This window comes from Scatophagus argus, chromosome 16 (assembly GCF_020382885.2).
Source record: "Scatophagus argus isolate fScaArg1 chromosome 16, fScaArg1.pri, whole genome shotgun sequence".
NCBI classification, from domain to species: Eukaryota; Metazoa; Chordata; class Actinopteri; family Scatophagidae; genus Scatophagus; species Scatophagus argus.
This window is the reverse complement of record NC_058508.1, coordinates 7,141,203-7,159,774: the sequence shown is the minus strand read 5'-3', so window position 1 is coordinate 7,159,774 and position 18,572 is coordinate 7,141,203. Positions and strand designations below refer to the sequence as shown.

At 40.1% G+C, this 18,572-nt stretch overlaps 3 protein-coding genes and 1 non-coding gene across 9 annotated transcripts; 1 reads left to right on the top strand and 3 right to left on the bottom strand.

The window, feature by feature from the left end:
- Window positions 1–15: 15 nt before the first annotated feature.
- Window positions 16–8,345, bottom strand: plbd1a (phospholipase B domain containing 1a). 2 transcript variants are annotated; one of them, XM_046415324.1, is made up of 11 exons: window positions 8,131–8,345; window positions 6,570–6,792; window positions 6,077–6,160; window positions 5,540–5,681; window positions 4,622–4,762; window positions 3,409–3,553; window positions 2,501–2,701; window positions 2,013–2,153; window positions 1,741–1,926; window positions 1,286–1,392; window positions 16–1,164 (listed from the first exon to the last, which is right to left on the bottom strand). In XM_046415324.1, exons 1-11 carry the CDS (start codon window positions 8,198–8,200, stop codon window positions 988–990), a joined length of 1,617 nt encoding a protein of 538 aa, XP_046271280.1. In that variant the 5' UTR covers window positions 8,201–8,345; the 3' UTR covers window positions 16–987. The 2 variants fall into 2 exon arrangements, with proteins under 2 accessions (XP_046271280.1, XP_046271281.1); XM_046415325.1 differs by lacking the exon at window positions 8,131–8,345 and adding an exon at window positions 8,041–8,059.
- Window positions 8,346–8,489: 144 nt separating this feature from the next.
- On the bottom strand, window positions 8,490–8,562 carry trnar-ccu. The gene has a single exon. It is a non-coding gene; the product is annotated as a tRNA-Arg (tRNA).
- Window positions 8,563–8,894: 332 nt separating this feature from the next.
- Window positions 8,895–14,834, bottom strand: pick1 (protein interacting with prkca 1). The gene is made up of 13 exons (XM_046415332.1): window positions 14,702–14,834; window positions 14,139–14,204; window positions 13,748–13,859; window positions 13,426–13,554; window positions 12,651–12,717; window positions 12,410–12,499; window positions 12,263–12,316; window positions 11,978–12,040; window positions 11,665–11,798; window positions 11,235–11,327; window positions 11,105–11,155; window positions 10,815–10,959; window positions 8,895–10,403 (listed from the first exon to the last, which is right to left on the bottom strand). The coding sequence occupies exons 2-13, from the start codon at window positions 14,177–14,179 to the stop codon at window positions 10,141–10,143; spliced, it is 1,242 nt and encodes a 413-aa protein (XP_046271288.1). The 5' UTR covers window positions 14,180–14,204; window positions 14,702–14,834; the 3' UTR covers window positions 8,895–10,140.
- Window positions 13,440–17,513, top strand: LOC124073249 (galectin-1-like). Of its 5 annotated transcripts, none has more exons than XM_046415359.1 (5): window positions 13,440–13,584; window positions 16,343–16,384; window positions 16,561–16,640; window positions 16,824–16,995; window positions 17,196–17,513. In XM_046415359.1, the coding sequence occupies exons 2-5, from the start codon at window positions 16,376–16,378 to the stop codon at window positions 17,340–17,342; spliced, it is 408 nt and encodes a 135-aa protein (XP_046271315.1). In that variant the 5' UTR covers window positions 13,440–13,584; window positions 16,343–16,375; the 3' UTR covers window positions 17,343–17,513. The 5 variants fall into 5 exon arrangements, with proteins under 5 accessions (XP_046271315.1, XP_046271312.1, XP_046271314.1 ...); XM_046415356.1 differs by having other exon boundaries at window positions 13,447–13,584; window positions 16,266–16,384; XM_046415358.1 differs by lacking the exon at window positions 13,440–13,584 and adding an exon at window positions 14,193–14,520.
- The last annotated feature ends 1,059 nt before the right edge of the window (window positions 17,514–18,572 follow it).

Genomic DNA, 18,572 nt, shown 5'->3' with positions numbered 1-18,572 from the left:
CAACCGCCTAAAACATCCAGTTTCTCTCTTTAATGCAATGCAAGTTCTATGATGAAAGGCAAGTTCTCATGAACTACATACTAGTATTGATTGTAGTAAATCCATCATGGGGGCAGCTGAGGAGCTCCACAGCATCTAATTTTTTATCCGTAACTTACTGATATTGACAGCAATGAGCTTTACCAAAAACTCTTCAGTGAGGTAAGTAATAACATTTCTCAACAAGCCCAGTCATGAATCTTTCCCAACACAGAATACACATCAGCCGTTTAAAAAAAGCAAGTTGCTGTTGCACAAGACAAGATTGAAAACTGGGCTGTGCTGGTACAACTGTAAAGGTTTAATAAACAATTAACACATAAAATGCTGGTATGATACAAATGTGTATTATTACACAAGAAAACAGAGGCTTATACAAAAATATAAACCTGATATATTTGCACAGTACAAGATATAGATGCACATAAATCAAAGCAGGAGAGAGGATCAACAGCCCTGAGTGTGACATTGCACTGATTCTTTTCATTTACCATTGAAATGAATGTGTTTGCATGTATGGAGGCATTCATACATTTAAAAAAAGGATTAAAGATGGCGTGGTGCCTCAAATAGTGCATTGATTCTGCTTTGAATAAAATCCTAAAGCTACTCTCAGTGATCAAGGCGCAAATGGCTGCAAATAAAAAGAAAACCTATACTGATTTCTGCCGTCAGATCGTCCAACATTCACTGAGACAAGTACATGTTCAAATACTGATTTCAAATCAGATTGGCAGTCTGACAATTTCATCAGGCAGTAGGATGCACTGTCACAAAATTTAAAGATTAAAAAAGAAAGAATATGTTGGCAGCACACAATTCTGAACTTTGGGCAACAGATAAGAATGACCATTGCACAGATTGTACATTTGACCCTCATCAGTCATTACTTCACAAATATCTGCCTAAGTCTCACACACACACACACACCACACGCACACACACGCCTCATGGCTTGAAGAGAAAAGGTTCCATCATGACGAAGGTGAAGTTGTAGTACTGCGGCAGGCCCTGGTGGCTGATGCTGCTGAATTTATCCCAGACGAAGGGAGGGAGTCCGCCCTGTGTCGTCGGCCCGTTCACCGCCTCCGCACGGAAGTCCCCAGCCATGAGGAAATCTGTTACCTGGACGAGGAACAACACAGGAACAGGAGGAAGTCCGACCAGAGCCAAAAAGCATTTGATTTTACACAACCCAAGTGGCCTCTTACTGTAGTGCAAAATTGGGGTGGCGACAGGGCACTACCTTAGTGTCATAGCAACCGGATGGTGACGCCCTCTCTGCCCTCAGGTCCCCACGGCAGCAGATGGACTTGCAGGGGTCCCCCTCAGAGTATGGATCCTTCTTGTATTCTGAACGCAAGCAAACAAACACAAGTGGTGAAATCAAAAATGTGGCCAACAGCACATATACAAGTCCAACTAATAAGACTAATAAGAACACCTTTATCTGATTATTTAATGCAGTACCAATATTATTTAACTATTTCACATAAATTCATGATTAACTTGCAAAGCTAGAGGGTGCTGCTCTCAAACCACAACTAGGTCATTTAGTTAAGAAGGCTGTCTCTGCATATTCAGTTCATCAGTGTAACATTAAATCCAAGTCAGTGCAACGTGGAATGCTGGGGAAAAAACAAAACAACAGCTGAACATGGGAAATATATAGGCAAACAAAAATGAGACAGAGCCACACACCATTAGACCTCATGATGTGCTTCAAGGAGTCCAGGTCATTGACTTCAGCCTGGTCACGGCGGAAGATCTTGGCTCTGGGACAGAGATCATAGGAGAAGTCCTCCCCGTACTCCTCCCACATTTGTCCATAACCACTCAGAAGGTAGATCTTCTTGTGGAAGGGAACATTGTAGGATGGCCAGTATCCTACAGTAAACAGAGGCAGCAGAGAAGATAATTTTTTTTAAATGTCCAAGCAAACACTGCATAAAACAGGAAGGATCTGCTGTTACCTCGGCGCAGAGCCTGTGTCTGGTCAGAGTACTCCACCAATCCAGGAATCTGCTCCACCACAGTCAGAGCACCGTCATCAACACTGTGGCTCAGCTTCACTTTGCTCCTGTCCAGCACCATATACTGATTGTTGTATGTGCCTACAAGTTGTGGGTGGGCGGTGGTGGATGGAAAAAGCAAAAACAATGATGTGAGTTTACCAGCTTGCGCCTTGAAAGACTTCTGATCACATCTTCACAACGAATTGAACGTCATTCTGCTCCTTTCAGTGAAAGCTAAGTAATAATCTTATCCATTTTTATCATTTACCATCAATTTGTAACTTAAATCAGCCATTCATGCAAAACGTCTGGTTTTATTTTTCTTCACTGACAAAAACATGATGCTTATGGGGAGGAGATAAAATTATCTCTAATTAAACTTTTTAGGGCCTTTGACTTACTTAAACCTCTCTTGTACAATAATTTGTGCCTGTAATTTCACTCACCAGAGTTGTACCTGGAGAAGGTTTTGGCCCATTCTTCTCCAGTATGTGCCAAACTATGAGCCAGCCTGACCCTCTGCCACGCCAGCAGGCTGTTGGGGGTGATTTTTTCAAAAAGCGAGGAGTTGAAGACATTGTTGGTTGTCTGGGTCATCATCAGACCGCTGCCCAACAGGTAAAAGTCATCCAGAGACACCAGGAAACCTGAAAAGCGAAAGATAAGTCAACAGTTTAAGACGTGTCAAAAAACAAGCTATATCACACATTTGTGGGATTCATTAGTGATAAAATATCATAAAGAAGTGTGTGTTTTTCTTACCTCGTGGGGACAAAAACCTGTCTACACAGTCATGTAAGGACTCGCCTACCTCATGGAGACAAAATGCAAGTCCCCACAATGTAAATGATTACATTTTACGGTGAAGATCTGGTTTGAGGTTAGGTTTAGGTTAAGGTTTAGGTTATGGTTATGATTAGAGTAAGTCTGCAGGAAATGAATGTGAGCCTACATAATATCCCCGTAGGACATGAAAACATTAACTGTGTGTGTGTGTATGTGTGTGTGTGTGCAGGGTGTTGGAGGGTGTAGGGGATTAGAAGAGACAAAAGCAGATTCCTAAACAAAAGAGGGAGATTACAACCCTTCAGGTGTTAAACCAAGTAGCAGAAAATCATGTGCAATATGACTAAATATGTCTAGAAGAGAATAAATGTTAACTTAAAACACTGTGCATTATTCATTTTTATAGAGTGGTGACAGCTGGTCATAAGCTACCATGGCGGACATTGTGGGGACTTCTTGTTTTAGAAATCTCGACGATGTTAAGTTGTTTTCTCTGGAATGACTATGATTGTACGTGGCTACACTTTCACTGCTGTCATGACTTGAAGAAATCCTGGGATCTGCATACCAGGGTAGCTGCTGAAGGACAGTTTCCCTGTGGCCATGTGGGGCTCATTGATACGGAAATCCCAGTGTTTGTAGATCCGCATTGTGGCAGCGTATGTGTACCAGCTGGAGTGGGCAAACAGGAGGTTCTCAAAGCCAGGCAGCATCTGAGGGTGAGGACAGACAACAATTAAGTCAATACGGTAATCCTGTGTCTGCAGAGAACGACTGGAGCACAGCATGTCAGCTCATGCCTCATGAAATGACTCAGTTTAGTTCAAGAGGTAAAGGAACAGGGTGCCAACTTTTAGCTCTTTTGCCCTATGGACTGAATACAAACACCTGAATAAACTGATGAAAAACTCTGTATTAAACATCATCTTGGATTTCAATGTAAGCTAATGTGGCAGTGCTCAACAATGTAGAAAATACTGTATGTTTTGTATCACCTTGAAGCCACTAAAGGGAAAGAATAAGGACCTTATTGACTTTAGGTAATGAATTAATATGTTGGAGCAGCAACATAATTAACTGTAGCCCAGGTTATGTGAATGCTGCTGCAAACAGACATGGCACAAACAAGAGGAAACTACATAGCATAACACAGCACAATACTGCAGTACTCATAGATCTAAAATGCACATAAGGGGACAATATTTCCACGTTTAGTGTTACCTGATACATTGTCTTATTGGAAAAGCCATCTGCTGAGACTGTGTTTCACACCAAAGTCTGTTCCTTACCACATGCAGTACACATTTTCACCAACACAAGTGTGTGTGTGTGTTTGTGTGTTGTGTGCGAGTTCCTTGAACTCTAAGCCCTGTTTTCCTGATGTGGGTGTTCAAAATAAGAGGGAATGTGCACTTTTACCATCTAAAGTCTTCATTGATGCAAAAAGAAATTTTAAAAAAGGATGGGAAGATTTGTATTCTCTAAAAGCAGCATGAAGAAAATATTCTCTCATTTTGCAGATACACCAGTATATTTGTTTACACAGGAAATTTTTTCTTTTTTTTGGTGGTTGCTTGTTTGGTTCACTTAGCACACCTACCGTATGTAAATAATCTGATTACAGCTGATGTTTGAGCTGCTTTACCGATACTGAACAACACATTTTGCTGCATAGGAGCTTTGAGAAACAGCCCCTCTATAGTGTGACCTTATCTTCCGTGTTGCAGGGTGGACTCCTTGTGTAGCCGACACCCTGGCTGGAACAGGTTTTGAACTCTGACCTTGATCAGTGCCGAGCAGTGCCCCATCCCTGGCAGTTTGAAGTCTCTGTGAGGAACGTTGGATGTGCCAACCAAAGCTGGGATCAGATCCAGCAGGTCTCCCACTGCATTCAGGAACTGGATGTCAAACTGTGACAGGGGCTTAGGGAAGGACACAAGATAAACAGCTGCTGGTCATCAATTGAAAATGAATAGCTGTGTTGCTTCAGTAGTGAGACAGCCACAAATCCAAAAACAAATCTTGCAGAAAACAACTAATGCACACTGAAATCAAGAGTTATCTAAAGATCTCAGAGAGTAAATGTGGACTATCCAAGGTGAACTTTAACTCTTTGTCCCACCAACAATTGTCTTATTAAGCGTTACCAGGTGCTACAAGTAAACAAAACAATGACATATAGATGCTATTACAGAGAACAAACCATTGAGAGATGGTAATACTGGCAGTCTTACTGATAGTAATAAGTAATAATATGGCATTGTCTTGTACTTAAAGTGGATCATAACCTTAAAAAATATTTCGCTGTTTTTACTCCTCAACGCATACAACCTTATGACTCTGTAAACCTTTGATAGGCAAAATGTGATACATGACCACAAGTTCGGTTTGCATTGGAAGTTCCTCATTTCTCAGCAGAGCATTGTTTAAAGCAGTGCACCAGTCAGATGAGGTGAACATCATCAAGATCTTAAAGTAGCATTTCTAGTTTCCTTTATGAAGAGCTTCTTAAGCAGGACACTGAGACAGTTTATATTTGTTTACACTTAACCTTGATTTTGTACGGTTGCATTTGTTGTTTCATCGTTCTGGTGGGACATTTTTTTCTCGATTGATATATTTAGTTGTGTACCTGGGGCTTCTGTGCATGTTGAGGAGAGTTAAAAACGTGTAAAAATGCTAAGTTAGGGCCATCAAACCTTTTTCCCTTGTTTCTTGGCCCAGTCTGCGACTCCTGCTTGCAGCCCATCCAGCTGTGCCACGATGAAGCCTGTGTGTTTCCACAGAGGATCAGAGCTCTTGTTCAGTTTCACATGCTCTCTGGTCCATGCATCCTGCTTCCTACAAGTGCAGCAATGATATTTGTCTTTTACTCTTGTCTCTATTTGTCATCACTATTCACCGAATAACAGTTCAACTTTAACTGAGGAATCATCCATGGAAAGAAATATGATCCTCTTGAGCCACTCAAAGTCAATTAGAAAATGACATCATTAAAAACATCCACAGATATCAGTCAGAAGTTGAGCTAGAGTGAGATACAGTGACACGAATACTATTGCAGAGAGTTTCTTGCCTCACCACAAGATGAGCTGGGCGTAGTATGAGCTACAGTGAACAACTCTGAGAAGAGGATATGAAAGGTGATGACAGTGATGTGCAACTTACATTGTGTGGTGTGCGTGGTGATGCTACTGTGGTTTTTAATTCTTAAAAGGAAACGAGAAGAGACTCACGCCATGAAACTCTGAACGGGGCCAAGGATCTTTGGGTCGTGGATCAGCTGTGGAAACATGTTGGTGTAGTGATCCATCATCTGCCTGCGGAGGGAGAGTAAGTATGAATACTAAATAAATGTAATCAAAACAACAAAAGTATCTATGTAGAATCTTAAAACAACGTGTCTCTTTTGATCAGTAAATAGTGTTCTACTGTCCTTTTGATTGAGTATTTTTCTATCAGGACGGAGGCTGGTGGATATCAGTCTTTTCTCAGTAGTTACAGAAGGTGTCAAAGGTCAAAGATAATCGAAGTCTTATTGAGTTTCTTACCACACAAGGATTATAGTTCACTAATCCATCATACTGACCTGCCAATCGCCATTTTGATCACTGATATCTGTTTAGATTTATTAGCAGATTGAGTGTGAGTGGCATGAATAGACCTGCTTGTGAAATGTTGAAGATACTATTGCAGCAGCGAGGGTGGCAGCACACTCATGACACTTACTGGGCAGTGAGGAAGCCTTCCAGGTAGCCCGCCAGGAAGAAAGTGAGCTCATCAGTTTCAGGGGTCTGTCCGTACCCGGCACGGATCTCTAGGACGCTCCAGCCTGTACTGGACAGGGTATCGTTTAGATACCCGTATGCATCCCCCTCGGTCTCCAGCACTCCTTCCTTCAGCATGACGGTCTTTTGTTGAGGGTCCCAATACACCGTGGCTGCTGTCATTTCTGAGAAGACATTAAACAAGCTACACATGATCTGCAACACAACAGTCATTCACACTGCTGGCCACAACTCCTGGAAAGTCGAAACATGCTACCAATGTGTGGTTTGTCTTTGGACTTTTTGGTTACATTACTGTTGATCCTTGTCTAGAACACGTAAGCAAACCTCCTGATTTTGTGCAATGATCTTCTCCCAATGCTGATTTCCTAATGGAACATTTAAAACCTATCAACCTCACATCTTATGCCTTGTACACCTAAGTGGAGCTGCCCAGCTGTACCTGATCGTTGCAAGAAGCGACAAGGTTCCTGTTTCCCTGGAAGATTACAACTATTATGCAGACATTGGAAAGTGGGAGGAAAATGCTTGAGGATGTTGACTATGTTCCTGTGAGATGAGTAAATGTTTCTCTGAAAAAATGTCTCTTGTTAAACCAACAGAGGCATTCCTGGGGTATAGGGCAAATACTGTCAGAGAGAACGGACAAATGGCACAAGTGCTGATCTCAGACAAATTATTCTATTTTATTATTGACAGCATCAGAATTTTTGGCAGTGAGAAAATCCAGAGATGTTGCGTAGGGTGTAATATAGGTGTGGCTGCTTAAACGCAGGCCTGTTGTGATGGTGCACAGTTTGCTGCTGATCCACAGTAGATACCCTGATGCCTTACAGATACGGTTGTGTTTTGATGATGTAGGGACCATCAAGTTCTAAAGCAAATACACAAAATGGGAGTTGTATAGTTTTCTTTCAACAAACTGCCTGCAAAGCACAACTCATTTGCATCCATTTTAAGTCTGTTAAAGTCTGTCACAGTGTTAGAGAATCCAGTCACAAAATGTTTTGTCCTTATACAGACACAATTGACACAACTTGTGTTGATATCAAGACATCTGCTTTAAAAGTGTTGATGACAGTTTTTCAGGTTGACACAGTCAAATAGTTACCACTTACATGACAGTTTACAGGTACATTTATACCATTTGTTTTTAATAATAATGATGATAATAATAACAATAATACTGTTTTTAAGGTTGAGTGACCAATGACAACTAGGATACTTATGGATATGAACTAAAATTAAAGTTAAAACTAATTAATTTCAGTAGCAGGAGCACGGAAAAGTTCGCGCTATGTACTGTGTATACAGGTGGCCAAAACCAGTCATGTTTCTCTGAAGCTGTCACTTCCTACACAGCTTCAATCACAACGACTGACAGAGTGTGGGTAAAAAGCGTGTATGCTTACAGGAAAACGTTTATTGTCAGATCTTGAAGAGTATAGCCAATAGATCCTTACATAGCCATCCGTGATTTCATAAGAACCTGGCCTACTTACTGTCAGGAGAGGCGATGGTCGCAGGCAGAACAAATAAAAGAAAGACAAGCGTCCTTTTTAGTAAAAGCATGGCTGTGTAGCACAAGGTTAAAAAGCTAACGTTACTGCAACTGCAGAAAAGAAACACGGATCATCCGAAGTCGGTTTAGGCGAAGAGGAAGTCAGTTGTCATGTGGCAGAGGGAAAGTCCGAGGAAACCTGAACGGAGCGGAGCGATTCCCTATTGGCTGAGAGTGAACAAGAAGTACACAGACCGTCGGGCACGACAGAGCCGTAATCAAGTTTACCTGATTTCAATTATAAATAAATAATATGAATATATTGTGCGTTTTAAATTCAGTTAAGCAAATAAAAGATATCACCCCAGATGGGACTCGAACCCACAATCCCTGGCTTAGGAGGCCAGTGCCTTATCCATTAGGCCACTGGGGCTCTTCGATGCTGACTTGAACAATTTCAGCTTTTATAGATTATACATTTTAAACACCGCTCTTAAAAGTCATTGTACTGTGTCAAGGTCAGGGCAGAACGAACGCTCATTTTATTCAGTTATTAGAAACTATTATATGTAGTACAAATGTTCGTATGAAGAATATCATATATCTCATATCATATCAATAATCATTTCAATAAAAAAAACTGGCCGATATGTTGTAGTTATCTGATAACTAATGTGTGAGTAAATAACAACATAACTTAGAATACGTCTTTCTGATTCAATATATTTCAATTATTCGGAAAAAGAAAACAACACACAAACGAAACTTTTTATAATTCATTCATTGCTGACTGCAGAACAGTATAATCTGATGTAACGCTGCCCCCAAGTGAATGTTCCCAACAGCAAATCATAAAAATCCACAAAATCATCTTAAATGCCCCGAAGACAACAAAAAGTCACACAAGAGAGTAATCACATTCACTAGAATATAGGATCAATCTTGCTCATTAAACTTTTAGATATTCTCACAAAAAAGAATAAATAAAGTGGGAATGATAAGAAAGGTTACAGTTTTACAGTTTTTAACACCTTTTCCCTTTATACATATTTATTTACATGCTGTGTTTGTATTTCTTATCTGTTTCCATATATCTAAGGCTGTGTTAGTCCATTAGCTTTCTTCTCATAGACAAAAACACCACTACAGTGTGAAAGGCAAACTCATGGTGTTGAGGGGAAGTGAGCAATAGTGGTGAGGGTCTGAAGTTTTATCTTCAATTGCACCGTATGAGTGGGTGAAACAGATGAAATTACCTTAAAAAATTTCCTTGTGTAACAACTAAAAATGTGATGAAAACAGGAATAAACAGAGGACAAAAGAGTGTAACACCCACATGTTGAAAAAAAAAAAATCATGTCAGAGTCATGTCATTTTCTTCAGCAACACCTTCACTTTACATTTCCTATATTTGTGCATTAGCGACATTTACCAGTGGTTTGTTAAGAGGAAGAGAAACTGCCTCTCTCATGACATTTTCCATTTGTCACAAAATAACATTTAGGGTAGCTAAATAGATCCGTTAGAAATATGAGTTTGTTCCAAGAAAATAACAAAATTAAAATGAAATTATAACTTAAACAATCCACATTAAGCACACTGACACACAGCCTTAGAACCATTATACTTCATTAAGAGCGAAGAAGGCACACCACGTATGCATATTAAACCCCTCCATAACATTCAGATTAAAATAAATGTTGCGTCTCCCTCACAGTCATTCACATCAAAAAGCAGTAAGAAATTTGACGGTCAAAATTTGCTATGTTAAAATACTAACAAAGTTATTGATTTTACAGTATCCCAGGATGGAAACACCACACCGACATACAGATACAGCATGGTAGCAGCAGTTTCAGTAGTTTTTTTTTTTTTTTTTTTTTTTTTTACCCTTGTGACAATAGTGATATCCCTTTCAGTAGCACTACAATGTGTAGAGGAGAGGACTTCATTTCCACAACAGACACACACACACACACACACACACACACACACACACACACAGTCACTCTCACTCATCATCGATCAGCTTCTCAGAGCCGTTCTCTGCTTGTCTGTCTGCGCTGCTTCCTCCTTCCTCTCCACCGCCTCCCTCCTCCTCCTCCTCATCTCCAGCGTAGGAGGAGAGCGACTGGCTGCTGTAGTTGATCATGGTGCGGGACAGGTCCACTTCAATGGGGAAAACATCTGCCTCCTTCAGGACAGCGTAGCACTCGTCATAGTAATGGGACATGCCTGAGACAAAGCGCTGCAGCTGGAACACAATGTCCTGGACTGTTGGAGAAGAAGACGGGAGAAAGAAGAATTGGGTTTTTTTGTCTTACGTTTTTAGATTTCTGCTAATATCTTTACATTTCTCTGCATTTTTGCAAATTTTGATGATGCAGTATTTAATTCTAAACATTAAAGTCTCTTTGTGCGATAATGAAAATATCACACCAAACATATTTTGGCCGAAACAAAGTAAGAATATGAGATTATCTCGATAATCACTGACTTACAGATAAAATCAATGTTAAAATATAGTCCACATGAGATTATGAAATGTTTTTAGTTAAAAGAGTGGACACTGTGTTTGCGTCTTTTGCATGTCATGTGTGTATCAGCTGTGTTCCCACCTGTGACTCAGTAAAAACACACCTGATGCAGTGAGTACCAGGAAAAACAACAGTAACAACAACAGACCGTGTTTCTGATCCAGCAGCTCTATCTTCTCCAGAACGTCCTTCCTCATTTTGGCGAAGCGGGCGCGAGCCTCCTGCCGACACCGCAGCACCAAACGGTACTCGTAGTTCCCGGTGCTGACACGATACAGAGGCTCTCCCATGGCCTGTGGGAAGAAACACATTATGCACTGCTTCTGATCATGCAAGTATAAGAATCCTCTGACAGATGAAAACAAAAATAAACAATAAGAATCTTGTTTATTTTATAACAATTTAACCCCTCATATTAGAATTTAAATGACAGCTTACAATACTGCTGTATTCTTCATCATCCATTTCCTTCACCTTGAGGCAGTATGACTGAAAGACAAGAAATACACACTGTTCATCTGTGGACTGGGGCAACAGATTTACATGAGATGGAACTGTGCTGTTTTACCAGGTATTCAAACTTCACGTCCAGGTACTTGCGGATGGTGAGTTTTGTATCTGGTATGGCCTTGTGAAGGTACGTGTTCAGATCGTGAAGCATCTGCATGACAGAATATGATTGGTTGGAGGTTGGATGAGACACACCAGACAGTCGTGATGAGAGTCACAACAGAGCAGAGCAGAGTAGTGTTGGATTAAGTCTAAACAAACAAACAAGTATGTCTTTTGTATTTCTATTCAAGATGTTCAGTAAAATGTACCCAAACCAAAATGCTAAGCTCATAAGAAGATGACAGCACATTAAAAGTTAAACAGTAAACATGCAAGTCTTTCAAATCTGTTGCCTGAACAAAAAAAACATAAATACATTTTTTTTTTTGTCTCTGAGGCCTGAGTGATCTAAAAGGCTTCGAGGTCAAATCTGAATCTGCACTCACAGGTTTGACGGTCTTTAGCAGCTGAATACCATATTTCTCAATGCTGCGGTGAGCATCAGCAAACTTCACAAAAGCCTCACTGGCAGCAGCCTGGGGCTCTCGTACCCCGATGACAGAAAAAACATCCCCAAACGCTGAAAGGGCAGATTTTCAAATACTAATCAGATATATTAGACACAGAGCCTGAGATAAAATGAGATCTATGAGGATGATCTGTCTTGTGTTTTTCCTTATTTGCCAGTCAGTGTAAAAAATAAAAAACAAAAAAGGAGCACCAAACAAATTAGTAATACTCAAAGTCGAAGTGACTCACCTCTGTGAGTCTGGGAGAGCTCAAAAAAGGCTCGGAGCAGTCTCTTTGTGTGCTCCATCAGTCCTGAAAGCAAACACAGGAATAAATTTTGGTCTAAAGAAATAACAATGAGTTAATCTATAAACAGTCTTTTCGGTGGATTCTGAGTTATCACAGTGAACAATAAAACTCAAAGTCCCCCAGCTGTCAAAAAGTTGTTTTTCTTTTTGGTCCTACAGTAGACTGATGAACATATTTCTATCTGTGGAGGGGATCTTTAAGTTTTGTGAGTTCATTATTCCTCACCTTTGTAGAGCTCTGCTGTTTTCTCCAGCTCTTCCAATCTTTTGACCAGCCCATCTGTAAAGTAAAATGAATCCACGTGAGAAGAGCTTTATATCAACCCACAGAAATCAACTAATCCTATCATAATGCTCACAATAATAATCTCACCATTGCATAGAATAGCTCTACTGAGTCCCAGAGCATCTGCTGTGCCTGAGCTCATATTCTCTACCAGGCGGTGTTTGACTTTTTTTAGCACTGAAACATACAAAACATGTTTAATGCACACCACGGCACTGGGTGGTAAGGTAAGAACACTGTGACAAGGTAAGAATGTAATGCATAACATGACAGGATAAAATCCACACAAAGTAATGTAAGATGAAGATGTGTCTTGTAGAGGAGATACCTATATCAAGAGACTTCCCCTGTTTTGGATCTGCCTGCAGTTTGTTGTAATGGATTGTTGCTTCTCCCTGACAAAATATAAAGAGATGCACAGTTGAATCAACAACCAAAAATGATCTGGAGATATGTTTAGACTATTCCTAGAAAAGAAAATTGTCTTCCATTCATTTAACTTTGTAAATCTCTAAACTTAACAATTAAATCAATAACGTGTAAACTTTATCAGCTTCACGGTGCAGAGGGGTGACATTCGCACGTGGTTTTGCAGTGAATGAACAACAACACAATCTAATCCTTTAAATCCCACACTGCACCCTGTCTTTCATCCACCATACAGGAAGTCAGGGAATTTTTGGTGCAAACAATGGATGCCAAAAACAACACAGCCACGCTACATTGGTGAAGTTATGCCACATGCTACGGGCTATTGTCCTGATCTCTTCAACAGAACTTTTCAAGCCAGTTAAGTCTCTTTTCTCCACAGTCTGATGGTGGGTCTACACACATAGTTAATAAACTGTTGGACTATTCACTGATAAATCTGCAGCCACAGCCGGTCACAAAAATGTGAGTAATGTTTTATTCCTCTTGCATTTTTCTATTCATGTCCATGTGTGCTTCAATTATTTTGAAATTCATTACTCATTTCTCATTAGCTGTTGGCTAGTGAGTTAATTTATTTTACATGTATGTGTAGGGGGTGCAGTGGTCTAACAATAAGAGAGATTGTTGTTCAGAATTATAGATGACTGATTTAATTTCCAACATTTGTATACCTGAACAGCTTGAATCATTTTGGCCACTTCCACTTTGGTCTTTCCCTTCACTGGTTTCCCATTCACGCCTGTGATTTCATCGCCTGCTGCCAGAGTCCCATCCAGAGCTGCTGGGGTGTTATCAAACACCTGTGAGACAACAGAAAGCACATTAAAAAGGTACTAACAGCTTTATCGCCCTGGTATGAACTTCATGCTTGACAATGGCATAAATCTTACATATGTTACAAAGACCTAACATATGTTCTCAGGTTTGATTTAAAACTTGAAACATGACAGAAGTTTGCTGTCACAGGGTTAAAATCAGTTGTTATGTACCTACCTGGACAATGTAGAGACAAGGACAGTACTGTGCTCCACCACCAATGCTGATCCCAATAAGATTATTACCATCTTTCTTGAGACACACAGTACCAGGTACTGTTGGTATCCCTCTGAGGAGGAGAAAACACAGTTCACTGAGATCTGCAGCATTTAACTGACCCTGTCTTTGAACAGTTCTATGATGGACAGCATTATGGCATAAAGCACTTGAAATTTACAAGCAATTAGTTCAAGTGAGAGCAATGAGTACAAAGTTCATATCAGGACTTAGGGTCACATCATTAGCTGGAGAATATGAGGGCCCATGAATAAACAGAAGGGTTAAAAATTTCCATACTGATGAACACTCTGAAACACATCAAAGAAGGAAAAAGATAATTGTAGCTCACAGTTTGTCCTCCTCTAGGTCATAGTCCATGTCTGTGAACATTGGAGGACTCCTATTCCTGTAAAACCTGTAAGTGATTATAACAAAACCCGTTACGTTAAACTTGGCGTGACTGTGGTGATTATGACGAAAAACACGGTTTTCTAACAATTTAAGCAGCTCAGTGAAGTAAATAAAATAAAAGTGACTGAAACTCAGAACAGAACTGATGAGCCCTGCAGCTTCGTTTGCCTGATCTCATTTATTTCAAAGCTCTGCAGCTACGAGTGAGAAGACGCTAGCTGCAGCAGCTGATGGACAAACAGCTGGTAGCTATTTAGCCGATGTTAGCCACTTAAATACGTCCACGTCTAACAGTCAGACTAAATTCATCGACCTCTTCGGTAATAACAATTGTTCATATTTTATAGTATTTCATTGTGTTTTTTTGCAGTGAGCAAAGTCAACAGCAAGAAAACTGCTTGCTAACGCAGGCTGATTAGCTGCTGGCTACTGTAGGATATTGGCAAGAGGAAAAGCAAATATCACTGGCTAAAAAACGTTATTACACCGTAAACGATTTACCTTTATTAAAAATGCAGTAGTTCCTCATACAAATGTCCTTTATAAGCAATTATCTTAATTTCAGGATCCACTGACAGCTCATCTGTTTACTTTATCGTCACTTCCGGCAAAGCGGAAGTTGTCGTTGAGACCGAGACGTTGCCTTGCCTAGGTTACAGTTAAATCATCTAACTCCTATTTCTTCCGTGAGAGCAGTAGCTTTGTTTATACTGACAATTTGTATTGATGTTGACCCTGTTATCCACCAATATAAGCTTTCAGCATTTTCGGAATCTAATTCTCACTAAATTCATCAAGTTATCGATAATGTAAACATGTACCACTGTGCCAATTTCCGTGAATACTTTCAGATTAAAATGACTCAAGTGACGCTATCAAATCAAATAACCGACATTATCATAGAATAATCACGTTTAAATCAAACTACACCGTAGGGAATCGTTACCCACGACAGTAGTCAAACCACGACTGTCACTGCTGTTAAGCTTTTCCAGCAGTGCTAATATTCTCACGGCAGTGACACCAAGTAACTTGAGCTCTGTCAGTGAGACTAAATAGCTCGTGTCTACCTTCAGCAGACTCCATGAGTCACCGCGGCCATTGGTGCTTATTTTAATGTATCACAGTTCTAGACAGTGAACACTAGAGGGCAGTAAACACTGTTGATTACAAAAAGCTCTGTCTTTTAATAAATAAGGTGGACACGGCATGGAACTGTAATATATGTTAAACTGATAAAAGTCGCATAAATGCAGACATGACAATACAAAACGAATTCAAACGACTTTCAAAATAAAGTGCCCAAACAGACGCAATGAGAAACGATTGCTCTCTGGTATATATACATTATATATTATATTCGACTTGCTTCAATTTGTTTACTGTAACATTACTCAATTAGAAGTGCATGTTTCCTGCATTGACGCAGTTCGACAAATGTCATGTGTTGCAGTTTCTCACTGTGGCCACTGGTAGGCAGCACGAATTTATAAATACGTTGAAGGCTTTTGTTGAATGCATTTAGTACATGTCTTTTCAATGACAGATAACAGAGTCTCCATCAGTGCAGATAATCCGTATGATTGTCTGTACTATTCACACTACCAATGATTAAACAGTAAAAATAATGGTTGAATTCTACTTTCATTTCTGATTGATAGTTTAGTCTCTGTATTTTAAATCCGAGGATGTAATGATATGCAATAATGCCGACATTAATGCTGATTTGATGGATTTAATATGTTGCAGTCCCTGACTGTGACCTCTGAGGGGCAGTAAAGATTCTAATTACTGTAGTTATCATCTATAAGAGACTATGTAAGCCTTTGATTGGAGTAGGGACTGAATAATATACAGTATATTTCAATTGCTTCACAGTGCCACTGTCACAGCTGTTATTCACAGTCTGTTCTGTGATCAAGGAGCCAACTGATACCTGTTAGTTCAACAGCAGTGATTAAACACAGCGGCACATCTGCATTGAATGGGCTACTTGATTGACCTGATGATGAATGGGTCACATTGTAACTGTTGGAAGTCTTTTGTTCTTTACATCATAAATCAGGTGAAACATCACGGTCAAGCTACTTCCATTTTGACTGTGCCTGTGTGCTAAGACCATCTTCTGATATCTCCCATCAGCTGCAGGACGTTTCACCAACACCAGAACCCAAAATGAGCATGGTATGTTAAACTGCTTTCTGTTACTCCGTCACTGCACACAAACAAAGTACAGATTTACACTCTGTAATTTGGTGAATAGAAATGGCTGACAAATACCAATCTTTGCCTGTTCACAAGTCTACTGCCATCATGGCTAAAAGTAACCTTTTATTTTTGAACGAATCTGTATTTCTCAGTATCTTGAGATGAAGAATGCAAGTCTGAGAGCTGGAGATCAGCTGAAAGTGAAGGGGTTAATTCTGCATGATGCTGAGAGGTAAGCTAAACGAATCCATTACATTATTTCTCAGTTGAATAAAACATTATTGTGATATCGGTGCAGATGTATTCTGGTTACCTGCTGCAGTGACAAACTTAACCTTTGAGTTGTTCTAAGCTCTGCAAGCATCTCAATATTAAGACTACTGTACATTTGCTGTATAATCTCGGATTCACTCAGATTCCAGATCGACCTCGGCTGTGACCAAGACGACCTGGCGCTGCACTTTAACCCTCGTTTCCATGATGACACTGACGGATCTGTTCTTGTTTGCAACTCCAAAACCGCCGGTTGTTGGGGTGAAGAGAAACGGGAAATTCACAACCCCTTACAGAGGGGCACAGACGTCAAGGTGAGGGGATCTGCCTGAAACGAGTGAAGATGTGTGTATTCTGTTGCAGTAAGGTTTGGAAGGTCTAGCTGTTCAGCCGAATCACAAGAAACATATTCCCCACCTCTCCCTGGAGAGGTTTGGCAAGAGCTTCAGAGATTTTCTATTAATAAAAACAATAGTTTACTGAATATTTTACTTTATTATCTTTTCTATTTTAGATTATGTTGAAGTTGGCTGGAGATGTGTTTGAAGTCGAGCTTCCCGATGGACAGGAAGTCCAGTTTCCCAACCGCGATAGCATGGATGTTATCAACTACATCAGAATCCAAGGGGACTTTAAACTCACCTCCTTCAAGATCTGCTAAGAAACTCAACTTCTGCTGTGTTTAACAGTTTTGTTAAAGATGAGACTTTGAGAATTTGTCAGTTATTGTCAGAAATATTAATCATTAAGAGATGTAGATCTGCAGTTGCTTGGAGATGTATCTGATTTAAACTTGTCCTGTTGTGCACAAAAATAAAACTGTTTAAATTCATATGATCTTGAGGACTGACTTTACATACAGTATCAGTATAGTTATGAATGAACAGGAGTCCAATTATGACAATAATAATAACAGTAACAGCCAACTGAGACTGCTTGCATAACCTGGTGTTGTAATCCATTAAAGGCACAATATATAGACAGAAGTATTGGGATCAATCAAAACTTCTTGGAATTTGCCTTACATGGACTTTAAATGCTTACAGGCAGGTCGTTCATGTACGGGTTACCAAACCAAGAGGCCCACAGAGATGAGAGCAGTCAGCAACTGGACAGTAAACATGGAGGACAGCAAAATGGCTACGATGTTGTGAACAGCTGGGTCTTTCCTGTGACCTTTTAAATGTGACAAAGTGTGTTTTTGTCTACTTCGGACTGGCAGCCTGTTGGTGTGTGAGCAGAGGGATCGGCAGATGTTTAGGTGGTTTCTGTTGACGGAGGCTTTGCCAGTACAAACAAGGAGGGTGTGGGTTGTTTGACAATAAAAATGTGTGAGGTTGTCTGTTTAAGATGAAGTCAGCAGAAGAAAATGAGATTTCTACATCTTCCTTGTTATGTACCTCAGGATAAAAAAGTCCATAACAGCAAACACCAGTTCATTTTGAACTGCCCTCAATTGCTGTTTCTGATTTTGATTCGATCCAATAGGCTGATATAAACATTTCACATGACACGACATTTTCCAAGAGGCTTAATGGGCTTTCATAAACACTTGGTAAAAACTGGAACAAACCCAAATGCTTTCTCATCATGGGTGAGTCATTTGTTGGAGTGTCAAACCTGTTTGTCGCTTTTCATACAAGGGACAACAACAACAAGGAAATGTGGCATATTTTCCTGTCAGAGAACTTTGAATACAGAGTGCATTTACAGCTGTTGGTTAACCTTACCTGCTGTGTTGGAACCACAGGAGCACTATCGCTGATGCTGCACAAATGCAGACGAATGAAGCACTTTTGTATTTGTATAGCAAGTACAGCAGAACTGTGCTGACACTCACATCTTTGTCTGAAGGCTTTACAGTCAGTGAGAAGCTTCTCCCAGAAATGTC